The sequence below is a fragment of the Geotrypetes seraphini genome, chromosome 5 (assembly GCF_902459505.1).
Source record: "Geotrypetes seraphini chromosome 5, aGeoSer1.1, whole genome shotgun sequence".
Lineage (NCBI taxonomy): Eukaryota > Metazoa > Chordata > Amphibia > Gymnophiona > Dermophiidae > Geotrypetes > Geotrypetes seraphini.
The window spans coordinates 161,580,357-161,594,719 of record NC_047088.1 but is presented as its reverse complement, the minus strand read 5'-3'; the positions used below and the strand labels follow the sequence as shown (position 1 = coordinate 161,594,719).

The 14,363-nt window shown below is 43.5% G+C and overlaps 1 protein-coding gene across 1 annotated transcript in view; it reads right to left on the bottom strand.

Moving 5' to 3' along the window:
• UNC80 (unc-80 homolog, NALCN channel complex subunit) overlaps positions 1-14,363 on the bottom strand; it is a 392,207-nt gene that overhangs the window by 312,453 nt on the left and 65,391 nt on the right. The window contains 6 exon segments of the mRNA XM_033945805.1: positions 2,936-3,084; positions 4,228-4,375; positions 5,030-5,039; positions 8,259-8,407; positions 11,282-11,464; positions 11,507-11,665. Coding sequence (XP_033801696.1) covers positions 2,936-3,084; positions 4,228-4,375; positions 5,030-5,039; positions 8,259-8,407; positions 11,282-11,464; positions 11,507-11,665 — 798 coding nt within the window.

The window sequence follows — 14,363 nt, the reverse complement described above, 5'->3', positions numbered from 1 at the left end:
GCTTGCTCAGAATCATGGAGGGGAAAACTGGGGCGAACCCCAGAGGAAAAACCACCTCACAGCCCAATCATCGCATGGACAAGTAAACCAGAGGTTATATCAATTCATATATGTTTTTACGTTGTGAAAAAACTACGGTTTACTATAGCTTATAGTCAAAGAACTTAGGCAAACTTAGCTTGCAGCTTGCGAGTTCCGACATGCATGTTTCGGTCCTGCCTCAGGGAACACACAGGAAAAATCTTAAGAGAAACACTCATGCGATGGGAGATTCCGAAGGAGGACTGTTGTCTCACATAGAGAAGCGTACAACGCGCAGTTTCGGAATCTCCCATCGCATGAGTGTTTCTCTTAAGATTTTTCCTGTGTGTTCCCTGAGGCAGGACCGAAACATGCATGTCGGAACTCGCAAGCTGCAAGCTAAGTTTGCCTAAGTTCTTTGACTATAAGCTATAGTAAACCGTAGTTTTTTCACAACGTAAAAACATATATGAATTGATATAACCTCTGGTTTACTTGTCCATGCGATGATTGGGCTGTGAGGTGGTTTTTCCTCTGGGGTTCGCCCCAGTTTTCCCCTCCATGATTCTGAGCAAGCCTGTGAACTCTGTTATATCATCCATATAATACTTTGAACAGGTCCACGGAGTGATTTTTCTTCAGTTCAACATCATGCACACCAGCTACTCATTGTGGCTTGTGAGCCCTATATGAGTATCCCCTGATGACAGCATTGTGATTACGCCAAAACTTGGATCTTAGTTGGGACTATATTTGAGACTATATTTATGAATAAAGATCTTGGAACTACATTTATGAATAAAGATTTTCTCATTGGTTGAATGTCTTTGATTGTAATGTCTGCACACTAAGGCAAGGTACGCTTCTTCTTTTCGCCTGGGAACCTCCTCAGATGCCATCCCACTGTCGGTCTCTGTCCTGCGACCACTTCTTTTTTCCATCTACACATTCCCTTGGTGTTCTAATCTCCTCCCATGGCTTTCAGTATCACCTCTATGATGACAACTCACAGATCTACCTCTCTACACCTGAAATCTTTACAGACATTCAAGTTTGAGTCTCAGCCTGCCTATCTGACATCACTACCTGGATGTCTCACCATCAACTAAAATTAAACATGGACAAGACGGATCTCTTTATCTTTCATCATAAACCCACTTATCTTCTCCCCCCATTCTCTATTTCTGTAGACAATGCACTCATCCTCCCAGTCCCATTAGCTCACAACCTTCTTCACAAATCCAACGACTGCCAAAACCTGCCAGAGTGTGCTGTGTGCTGGAGGAAGGAAGTTGTCTGTCCCGTACCCCTCCTGATGAAGCCAACCGGTGAAACATGGGTTGGGGGGGGGTCGGTGAACATGTATTTTGTGCAGCAGTGGTGATTAAGATTGTACCCGGAGTAGCTGTAAAGATTACAGTACCACCTTACTAAGATAAGTAGTTTTTGTTCCTTTTTTAGGAGCTGTAGATGTTGTTAAAACTTATTTTATACAGTAATGGTGGGTGAGACTGTGAACAAGCAATGATGGTCTCTTTACACAGCTTCTCTGTGATATTTCACTGGGATATATATACAAAGATTGATAGATTGCTGATGGGTGACTAATCAAAGCATTACTTTCTCTACAACATGACTAAAAATTGACACTTCCTTTCTAAGCACAGTGCTAAGACCCTCATCCATAACATCATCTCTCGCCTTGACTATTGCAACCTGCTTCTCACTGACCTCCAATTAAAACCCTTCAATCCGTCCAGAAGCCTGCTGCCAGTGGTGCAGTGAGGGAGGTTGGTGCCTGGGGTGGTAACACCCAGCATCACCATGCCATGTAACCCCCCCACTATTTGAGTGCCCCTGTGTACCTCTTGAACCGTCATGTCCTTGTCTCACGATCAGAATGTGACATCAGAAAGGAGCTGAGGTGGCTCGAGCAGCAAGTTGAAGATGCTGCTCACACCGGTAAACATTTAAAGAGATATGCAGGGGGCAGAAAGGAAGAGAGACACTGGCATGATCAGGTGAACTGGCAGGGAAGAGCAGCAGCAGAAAGAATGAGTAGTGAGAAAAACCAAAACAAAACAAAACAGAGCCTGTGACAGGAGGGATGGGGGAGGAGCTGTGCCTACCCCTTTGCTCTTCTGAGCAGGAGCCAGGCACAATTCCTCCCCTCTTTTACTTGGCTGCTCTACACAATTAGCTTGCATGTGATTTGCATGCTATTGTGCTGAGCATAGCCCAACAAAAGAATCTAATCTAATCAGAATTTCTGAATTGCACTTATCCAGTACAGGTTCAAGGCGATATACAAGGTAAGAGGCCCATGCAGGGACATGGGGAAGCTGCCCAGAGAGAGTAGTACAGATTTGACGCTTTGGGGGCCAGACAGGCCGAGGGAAGAGGCGATACAATATTATAGAGGAAAATTGGGTACAGTTGCTGGGAGGAGAAAATTGCTCCCAATCTCGTTTTCTTTGCGGGTTGATGGAGCTTTGTGCATCCCCCCACTAAGTCATAGTGACCAAAGACAGACCTGCTATTTAGGTGGATCTATCTGGCCGCTATATTTAGCCAGTCAGACAATGAATATTGGCACTGAACGGCTATGTCACAAAACATAGCCAGTGATTGGGATATTCAGTGGGAAATAGCCAGCTATTTCTCACTGAATATCAGTAGTTAGCCAGCTTAGCACTATATAGCTGCCAGAAGCAATTCCTGACTGGCTATTTAGTATTGAGTATTGGGCTGACAAAAATGCAGCTTCTATGGAAATCATTGGTGTAGCTTTAGATTTAAAATTCCTGTTTTCAAATGTGAGGAAATAACTCACATGTCTCCTGGCTGCTATGTGGCTGGAACTCCAGGTCTGGGAATATAATAAATGATATTAATCCACATTTCTTCTACTTACCAGGTTTTCAGGGCTGTGCAGCTCATGCGTGGTGGAGGCACAGCGTGTAATGAGGGACTTAAACATAGAACTGACAATAATGCCTTCCACACCTTGTGCTGAAGATTTGTTATCCATAGTTGTAAAGTTATTTCCAAATCCAGCTTTATCTAGAAAAATTCAGTTACAAGAACTATTACATTGACAGAAGAGTAAGATTTGAAAGTAAAACTCTGAATAACCATAGTCCATCATCTCTCCATCTGGTTTCCTTCTTTCCCTCCAATTATCCTGTATAGTTCTCTCCCTCCCCTCCTCCTCCGGGTCCAAATATCTCATTCCATCTCTCCCTCAACCCCTTCCTCTGGCCCCAGGGTCTGGTGCTCCCCCTGTATCCCATCTTAAATTGTTTCTTTGCCTAGGTCTCTGGCTGCAGAAGCAATTTACAAAGGCTATGTGCTGCCTAGCCCAAAGCCTGCTTTCTGCTGCACTCTGCCCACTTCTGACCTAACTTCTTACTTCTGCAAGGGCAGGATGCAGCAAAGAGCAGGCTCTGGGCTTAGCAGCAAATGGTCTCTGTGAATCACTACCACTGCTATAGAACTAGGCAGAGAAAGATTTAAGTACGAGGGGCTATGGAAGCCTTCTAGGGACAGGGAAATATCTACCATACTTAAATGTAATTCACCCTGTGCTACTAGTGAAAAAAAAGTGCAAGCAAAATCTAATCAATAATTTGGTTAGTCCATATCCGTAATATTCACTTCCAGTCCTCAAGAACCACCAAAAGACCAGATTCTAAGGGTATCCCTAATTAATATAAATGAGAGAGATTTACATATATTCAAGGCAGTAGGCATGTAAATCGTTCTCATACCTATTGATTAGAAATGTCCCCAAAACCTGAGGTATTAGTGAAAACCTAGGGTCTATATTAAGGTATCACTTGTGTCTATCATTTTTGCTATTTCCACTTATACAGCAGGGAGCACCTGAACTATCCTCAAAGCAATGGACTCAGCTAGCGGTAGCCCTAATTCTTGGTACACTTTAAGCTCAAGGTGAGTTCCCAAGATCCCTCATTTCTCATGGTTACCCCTCTGAAAGTTGTCTTCCAGATAAAGATTGTAAATGGGGCACATTATAGATGACAGCTATGTAGTTAAAATGTCTTCATAAGAAAATGAAATACAAAAAGACAGAGTTAAAATGAGAAACTAAGAAAGGTAGATTTGGAGACAAAAAGAAATGCAAAAATAGAAATATCCACTGCTTCTTCCTGAGTAGTTTCAATGCATGCTTCTTGAACTTACTGTCTGTAACTGGCTCCATGCAGAATCCCAGCAAGGCATGCAGGAAATCTACCACGTTGTTGAGGGAATCTTTATTCACATAGTCCCTCATGGTCTGTCGGAACTGCGCTTTATCCAATTTGTACAACTTGGTGAGACAATTCTGAGCCTGGAATAGAAACCCCAGGCAAAGTGAAATTGGCAGCACCTTGCAGTAGCAAAGGAAAAGATACGCGGGGATTATCATATGGAATGCCAGGAATTGTTGGAAGATGATATAGGGGCCCTTTGACCAAGCATAGGGTTACCATATGTCTGGATTTCCTCGGACATGCCATCCTTTTGAAAAGCTTCCCCCCAAAATTATGCTGGGCAAGAGGGCATCCGCACATGCAGGGATGCCACGCGATGATGTCATGCACACGTGCGAGTGTGCGTGATGTCATTGCATCGAATCTGCGCATGCACGGATGTCCTATTGCCTGACTAGAGCATAAGAACATAAGAACATAAGATTTGCTGCTGCTGGGTCAGACTAGTGGTCCATCGTGTCCAGCAGTCTGCTCACGCATCTGTCAAAGACCAGTGCTCTATTTGAGTCTAGCCTTACCTGCGTATGTTCTGTTCCAGCAGGAACTTATCCAATCTTTTCTTGAATCCCTGGAGGGTGATTTCCCCTATAACAGCCTCTGGAAGAGCGTTCCAGATTTCTACCACTCTCTGGGTGAAGAAGAACTTCTTTACGTTAGTACAGAAACTATCCCCTTTTAACTTTAGCGAGTGCCCTCTTGTTCTCTTCACCTTGGAGAGGGTGAAAAATCACTCTTTCTCTACTAAGTCAATTCACTTCAATATCTTGAATGTTTTGATCATGTCTCCTCATGCTTGTCGACTATCAAGCCACGTTTCGAGTTAGTTTGCACTCAAAAACAAGCACATCCATCGCATTGATTAGCAATTCTATTCTACTTTAGTTTGTTACAATTACCCATACATTGCATACAGGGTAGGTTTAGGGGCAGGACTGGGGCATAATGGGTGGGGATGGGGGGGTCTGGGAGGGAGGGTCTAAGGGTCTGGATTTTACTAATGTAAAATCTGGCAACCCTAACCAAGCAGCACTAAGAAAAGGCCTGAAGGAGCCCCAAACCAGGTCTTCCCCACGTGCTGAGGCCACTTTTAATGGCATCAGTAAAAAGTAGATTTTTCTATTTCCCAATAATGACCATACACTAATTTCTTCATTAGCACATAGCCATTTGCAAGTGAGTCCTTATTGCCACTTATTTTGTAGGCAGTCAGCACCCAATTCTATATATGTTGCCCAAAAAAATCAGCACCAATTAGTGTGGTGCTAAGCATGATTTTATAAAAAGTGTGCTGAACAGAATCGTGCTTAGCACCGCCTAAGCAGCATTAGGCATCACTAAGCATCCTAACTTTTAGGTGCACCATATTTATGCCAGGGTTTTCTTGACCTAAATGCTAGTGCCTAAGTTAGGCGCACAATGGCGCCTAAGTTAAAAATAGTCAACTATCTAAAAAATACACCCATGTTCTGCCTCTAACAATGCCCACTTTTTACTACCCACTTTGAAGTAGGCGTCTACCAAGTGAGGTACATTTAATTATTATCAATTATGAGTTAATTGCCAATTATTGGCACCAATTTAGTCTATTAATCAATTAAGTTAGGCACCTACATCAGCTAGGCACACCAATGAAGGCACCTAATTTTAGGCGGACTTTATAGAATTTGGAGGCCAAGGCTTAAGCTTGAATCCTGAGCAAATCAGTTAGTGCACAGCATTGCCTATGTTCTACCCAATGATTGGCCTGTCTGTTGCTGACTCCGCCCCTTTTTCTGACTCGTTGTGCTGTTCCAGCCCATACCTCTCCTGATTGGCCTATCCATGCTGACTCTGCCCCTTTTTCTGACTCATGTGAGTGACATTTCTTGCCTGCTCTTTATTTATTCAATCCTATCGCCGGTGACTGCTGTTATTTGTGTGCTTCTTTAGTTTATTTGCTTTTGCTTTTTTTTTGTTGTTAGCTATAGTTTTGCTTTGTTTGTTTTATTCTGCAGTGTTCTGTTCCAGCCCATTCTTCTCCTGATTGGCCTGTCCATTGCTGACTCTGCACTTTTTTCTGACTTCTTTGAGTGATGTTTCTTGCCTGCTCTTCCCTATTTATTCAATCCTGTTGGTGGTGACTGTGACACATACCAAAGGAATTCATAAAATGAGCAGGTTCGCTCCTCCGGTGAGCTCCTTGGGGTGACTTCTTCCTTGGCATCGGCCTTTTGGCTTCTTAGGTCTGTTTGTCTGGATCTCTCCTTTGTCTTGTTTTCATATTCTTAGGTTTCTTTTCTATGATGTCCATTCCGGTTATATGGGGTCATCGCCCCCCTCATCTTCCTCGTTTAGCACATTAACAGGTTTTACTCCCTTGTGGGATACCTGATTATGGCCCACAGTAGTGCAATCTTACCTATGGTAAGCATGCATTAATGCATACCACAACTTAGTAAAAGGTCTCCATACATTGGTGCAATAAAGTATTTAAACAGGAGAGACATAATAAAAAAATACGCCTAAGTCCTTTTTGGGCCTAGGGCGCTAGTCACCCAAAGTCAACAGCGTCTAAAGTCCATTCTCAAAAAATACATCAAAAAAATTTTGGGGGAAAATCGTCTACTTCTACGCTCAGCTGTTTGATTGTCCAGACCGCCAAGCCATCTACCTTTATACCGTATTCTTGTCCAAAAAATTATCCAAGTCACAAAAGCCTAGAACAAGACCTTTGGACCTGGGAGGGGCAAGCAAAGTGATGGATTGACCACCTAGACATGGCAACAGAGTAGTGGGGCACCTTACAGAGCACTGCTGTGAACTTCACAAAAAAGGTGCCACATAAACATCTCACCACAACTCCCTTGCATGTCATGGTGAGCCCTCCCAAACACCCCTAAAATCTACTATACCCACCTGTCTACCACCCCAATAGCTCTTATGGCTGCAGGTGCCACCTATATGGCAGTACAGTAGGGTTAGACTTTAAGCTGAGCGGGAGTCTTCCACCTACAATCTTGCCGATGATAGCTGTTGTTTCACTATCACATTTTGAAGAGTGAGGGACAGGCAAACTCTGCAGGACTCCAGGGATAGAAAACATAATATTCAAGCACTACCCCTCTTCTCCTCCCTACTGACAGCAATGCAGTTGGAGGACTTCCGCTCAGCTTAGAAGAAAGAGTAACAAGGACCGGCTTATTAAAAGGTCATGATAGGCCCCCTTCCCCCCCCCCCGCCCATACCGGGAGAGTGTGATGCAGTGGTTAGAGCTACAGCCTTGGCATCCTGAGGTTGTGGGTTCATTGCCCACACTACTCCTTGTCACCCTAGGCAAATCACTTAATCCCCATTGCTCCAGGTAGATTAGATAGAGTGGGAGCCTGCCTGGACAGTTAAGGAAAAATGCTTGAGTACCTGAATAACTGTAATCCACATAGAATTGTAGGATATGCAGAATATAAATTATTTAAAAAACAACAACAAACCAACCTCTCTAATGTGCCTCACCAACAAGCCCAGCCCCTATAAAGTGACTCCTGAATCATCTCCCAACCCAACATGTCCTCCATCTGCAACCCGTACATTGAGGATCCCCTGAGCCCAAAACCCCTGAACCTACCCCCCCCCCCCCAGTTGGGGCTATGATATCTGAATTATTAGTGGATAGTGTTCTGGGCAGGAGCGATGCCCAGTTGCTCCTGCCCTTGCCAGCATTGTAATTCAAAATGGCACTAATGATAGTCTTGCAGAACTGTTGTTATGGATCATCTTTCCGTGTAAAGGCTCTTACAGTAAGTGCTGCATTCTATAACTTGAGTGCTCAATTGGCGCCTAACCTTAGATGTCTCAGATAAAATTCAAAATTAGATTTTAAGCCTTCCAGGAAAGGAAAATACCTAGTTTTACTGTATCTCAATGTACAACTGAAAAAAAAGCATGAGTTAAATCCATTTCTTTCCATGCACCCAACACAATCACTCTTAGGTCCAGAATACCTGATGTCTCAGCCGATCTCCAGAGAGCCCTCGGTGTCCTTCTCCACAGCCATAGGCACAACCTAGTGATTTCACTATTTTAATCAGCATTGTAAGTGCTAGTCTATGTGTGCTTATTGCAGATGTTTCATCCTGTTTATTATCGAAGAAGAGTGAAAATAAAACTAAGTCGATTAGAAATGCTCACTTGACGGTCAAAAAAGACATTGTTCAATTGCTGAGGTATGATACTGATTGAAGGTAAATAGGATTATTCCATAACTGGGTACCTCAAGTTAGGTACTTCAATAACACGTGCTGAAAACCAATTCTATGATGGCGCTACCAAGATTCTGTAATAGAACACTAGCATTAAGTCAGCATCAACACAACTACACTTAGATACACCCACTTTTGCCTAGCTCCAAACGTCTAAATCAGGGGTATCTAACCTTTTGGCTTCCCTGGGCTGCATTGGCCAAAAAAAATGTTTCTGGGGCCACACAAATGCACAAACACTGCAGCAAGACAGAGGAGGGAGCCGGCAAGATGGTAAACACCCGGGGACAGCAGAGGAAAACACTGCATGGCCCTCGACCGGGGCCGCACAAAATACTTCACAGGGCAGCATGTGGCCCTCGGGCCGCAGGTTGGACACCCCTGGTCTAAATGATGCCCTGGACATTTTATTAAAAGTTTGATTATCTCTGCATATCATCAAAGCACTAAGCCCTTCCTTAGCCCACCCAAAACACACCTCTAACAAGCCGCCTTAATATTTAGATGCGCGGGAGACAAAACAGTCAGAAAGACGTCTGGAAAGTCAGTTTCAAAAATGCCCACTAAGATGTCCAAGTGCCAGTTTGTGCTGTCTTTTGGACGGCTATCTTTTTTTAAAATGCGCCCCATAACTTCTAATTGATACCAATTAAGCCAATTAATCACAGTTCTGCACATGCATTGGCTACATGCACCAATGTGCGTGCAAAACCTTAGGTGCCATATGCAGAATTTGGAGGAGGATGTATACATAGGGCTCCTCCAATTTCTGCATATGGCACCTAAGGTTTTGCAAGCACATTGATTAATTGGCTTAATTGCTGCCAATAATTGGTATCAATTAGAAGTTATGGGGCGCATTTTAAAAAAAGATAGCCGTCCAAAAGACAGCACAAACTGGCACTTGGACATCTTAGTGGGCATTTTTGAAACTGACTTTCCAGACGTCTTTCTGACTGTTTTGTCTCCCGCGCATCTAAATATTAAGGCGGCTTGTTAGAGGTGTGTTTTTAGCGCACACAAGAAATTACCATGCGCTACAGCGTGCGCTACGCTTCTAGAACTAATGCCAGCTCAATGCTGGCGTTAAGGTCTAGCGCGTGCGGCAATGTAGCGCGTGCTATTCCACGCATTAAATCCCTAGCGCACCTTAGTAAAAGGAGCCCATAGTATTCTATAAGATACACTAGGGGTTGTCCACAAAAACCTAAAGTTGGAAAAACTGTGCGAACTGAAGTTTTCCCCATGAATTTGATTGTGCTTGATCAGAAAATAATTTTAAATAATCTTGTAAAGCCCATCCTGAGGTCACTTAAAGCCAATGATTACATAAAGCTCAGTTTTTCTTAAAATATGCTATTATTTTTGCTTAATGGAGCACATTTCTTGGTAATTTAGCTTTAACTTTTATGTTTTCACACTCAGCAATGATACATCAATAAAAAGACATTTTATATAAAAAAGCTATCAGTATTTTATTAAATGAACCTTCAATATCTGAACTTTATTGTAGAAAATAATAGGAATTTAACATACCCTCCCTTTTATTAAACCACGATAGTGGTTATTAGCGCAGGGAGCCGCATTGAATGCTCTGCGCGGCTCCCGACGTTCATAGAGTTCTTATGAGCGGTGTGGAGCATTCAGCATGGTTCCCTGTGCTAATAACTGTTATCGCAGTTTAGTAAAAAGGGGGGGCGGATTACTTTGCTAATAGCTAAACTAGTACACTTTGGCATACACTTCTCCCTCCGTATCCACTGTTTCCGTATCTGAGGATTCGCTTATTCGTGATTTTATTGATGCTGACTCCACCCCCCTAAAATTACATCATGATTAGTTCCTTTTCTTAATCTGAGAGCAATTAAAGAAAAAACAGTGCCTTTTAGAGGGCTCACCTGACAGCAATAAGTGCATCATCTCCTCCTCCAGCCTCTCTCGCCCCTCACAGCATAGAACTGAAGAAGAAAGTGCAGGAAATACAAGTGCCGAGCGCTTTGAAAACTGACGCGTCCTTCACGCAGGCCCCTGCCCCGCTCCCTCTCATTGCGACATGACGTGGAAGCAGAGCCTGCACGAAGCCCTGCCAGCCCAACCAGCAAGATCGAGAGAGCTGCTCACGTACCAGGTACCTTCAGCTGCAGAGTCTCTAGTTATTCGCGGTTTCAATAGTAAAAACGCTGGCTGTTACAAAAAACCGCGAATAATGTATAAAAAGTTATTCACGTTTTTTCCATAATTACACCTATGATCCGCCCACATCCCCCGTGAATACTGAGGGAGAAGTGTAGTCATTTACCAATGAAATTCCAAATACTCAAGCATTCGATGTCTTTGTGAGATAGGCAGGATAAAGCCTGCAATGCTGAACCATTTTAATACCAGTCCATGTAGGCCTAATTCATTCAGTTTAAGTAATAATAAAGGGTGGTTGATTGCATCAAATGTTGCCGAAATATCAAACTACAGTAACATAGTCTGCTTACCTTTGCATAGGAAGATTTAACTCTAACAGCAAGGATTCTGTGCTATGCATCGCCCTGAAACCATAGTTGTGCACTTTACACAGAATTCTAGCAGTTTGGCAAGCCACATTTTCAATTTTAGTTAAATCGTGGTTTAGGCAACCATAGAGACATAGAGAGATAGAGACATAGAAAACATTTATCACATCTGAAATTCCTATGCCAGAAGCAATAAAACAAGATAAAACATTTAATTTTGAATTCACATTCTCTTAAGGCTTACCTTTTCTGAGTTTTTATTATTTATATCGTAGTATCCACTTCCTCCTCCTCTACCACCACCATCCCCTCCTCCGCCATTTCCTCCTCCACCATTTCCAGCTCCACTGACAGATGGACCTCCATAGCCACAGGCTGAGCCACCGGCAGCCCCCCTGAGTTGAAAAGCACCCTCACTCTGTCTTTTCTCCCCAGAGCCGGAGCCAGAGACGGAGACGGACACGGACACAGAAGCAGACTCATTCTCCTTGTTCTCACTTTTCTTTCTTTTCTCCACACAGGGCACCACACCCAGCTGCAGCAGACACTCCACAATGTTCAGTGCCACATCACAGATGCGTGAGCTGATATCATGATTCAGCACTAGATAAACAGCCTTCAGAACCACCTAGAAAACAATGCCTTGTCACCAGTGTCACCATGCAGAAAAACACACAGTTCTGTGCTATAAACTATAGGTTGGACTACCATGTGTATATGGCACTGTAGAGCGTATACCACGGCAGAAAACAAAGACATGCATTTATGCCCAAATTCTATAAAAGATACATTTGGTTAGGCGTGCTGATCTAAGCGCCTAACTTACCCCCTTCTGTACTAACGCGTAGCGCAGGTTTTAGCGCCGGCAGTGGTGGTAACTGCCCCGACGCTCATAAAATTCCTATTACCATCCGAGTAGTTACCGCTGCTGGTGGTGCTAAAACCTGCGCTACGCGTTAGTAAAGGAAGGGGTTAATTATTTAATAGGCTTAATTGGCATTGATAACACATTTAATTGGCTTGATAATCAACTTAAATTAATAATAATAATAACTTTATTTTTATATACCGCAATACCACAAACAGTTCGAAGCGGTTTACAAAGGAAGAGGCTATATTACAAAAGCTTCCAAACTTAATTGGGTATTAGATGCTCCAATTTTGGGTAGGCACCTAGCCCAAGGTACCTGCCAGGAAGCAGATGTAGTTAAGGACAGATCATGGGCAGATCTTGGGTGTGTTTTCCATGTAGGCATCTAAAATGGACAGCCACTGGTATTTAGGCCAAGAAAACCCTGGCATCAATAGGGAGTACCTAAGGCTCAAGTCCATTTTAGGCACCTCTAGGCGTGATTCTATTAACAGCACCTAACTGAAGATTGACAGGCACTATGCACCGCGCTCCTCAGCGCCTATTATATAGGTGTCATTTATAGAATCATGGCCATTGAGGGTAATTCTGTTACTTGGAGTTCATCTAAAGAAGGCACCTAGTTGGATCCTATTCTATAAAGGAAAGTACAGGAAGATAGCCCACTTTCTATTATAGAATTCTAGCTAAGGCACAAGCACTCATACTGGCCTTAGAGCTGAAGTAAGTGTATATACCTATTTGCCAGACATACATACATATCCCTGGACTTATGCTAATAGTCTATTACAGAGGAGTGGCCTAGTGGTTAGAATTGCTGCTGCCTCAGCACTCTGAGGTTGTGAGTTTAATCCCAGCCTGCTCCTCGACTCTGAGCATGTTACTTAACCCTCCATTGCCTTCCATTGTTATTCCTATATACAGTGGTACCTTGGTTTACGAGCATGATCCATTCCAGGAGCATGCTCGTAAACCAAAACGTTCGTTTATCAAAGCAGAGTTCCCCATAGGATATAATGGAGACTCGGACAATTCTTTGCTACTGCTGCCAGCCACCGACATAAACATAACAGAACTGGGGCACTGGGGCTCTTTCCACAGCCAACCAACCTCACTGGGGCCTTGCATCTTTAACTTCTTTTTCGTTCAGTGCTTACATTCATGCCGGCTTTATCCTCCTCACAGTGCCGCGGTGCCTACTTTCATGCCGCAGTGCTCATTTCAAGCTGCGGGCAACAGTTCCCATGTTCCCCCCACGGCCGACCCGGAAGCCCTCACTGTGCCGCGGTGCCTACCTTCATGCTGCAGTGCTCGTTCCAAGATGTGGGCAACAGTTCCCATGTTCCCCCCATGGCCGACCCGGAAGCCCTCACTGCGCTGCGGTGCCTACCTTTATGCCGGCTTTCTCCTTCTTGCCGCAGTGCTCGTTCAAAGCGGCAGCCAGCAGTTCCTACGTGTTCCTCGCGGCTGACTCGGAAGCCCTCCCTCTGACGTTGCAACATCAGAGGGAATGTCTCAGGACCAGCCGCAGGAGGCATGCAGGAGCTGCCGCCGCGGCCCAGAGCGAACACAGCAAGGAGGAGGGAGCTGGCTAGAAGGCAATCATCCAGGGGCGGCAGACGGAACAAACACACTGCCCTCGAGCGGGCCGCACAGGGCAGCAGGTTGGACACCCTAAAAGGCAAAACTGAAGTGAAAGAGCATCAGAAAGCGTGCATTGCAAGGTATGGAGAGGGGGATGCAGGATGTTTTACTTTGGGACATGCTCGTATAGCGAGTCAAGCTCGGTTTACGAGTCACAAATTTTACAAATGTTTTGCTCATCTTGCAAAACTCGTAAACCGAGGTTTGACTGTATGTGGATCTACCATAGTTAGATTGTGAGACTTCTGGGACATATAAGGAAATTACTTAAGAGTACCTGATTACTATTCAATATATTATAAAACCGCTTGGGTTGAATCTCTTCATGAAAAAGCAGTTAATAAAATCCAAATAAATAAAAATATTTTTATTACAGAAAACTAGTTTAGTTTCAGATTTTTGGCACAAAAGGAGTTCTATTTCCTTTATCATTTTGCTCACTCTTTCTTGAACCTTTTCTAATTTTGTTTTATATTTTTTGAGGTACAATGACCAGAACTGCGCACAGTACTCAAGATAAGGACACACCATGGAGTGATAGAGAGGCATTATAATATTCTCAGTCTTATTTACCATCCCTTTCCAAATAACTCCTAGCATCCTGTTTGCTTTTTTTTTTTTTTTTTTTTTTTTTTCTACAGCCACACACTGGGCAGAAGATTTCAGGATAGTGTCTACATTGACATCCAGATCTTTCTCCTAACGTGGATCCTAGGATGCTCTTTATTTTCTACCATCAACTGCATGATTATATTACATGCTGTATGATTTTTACATACTGTATATATTATGTACTGTATATTCTGTATTT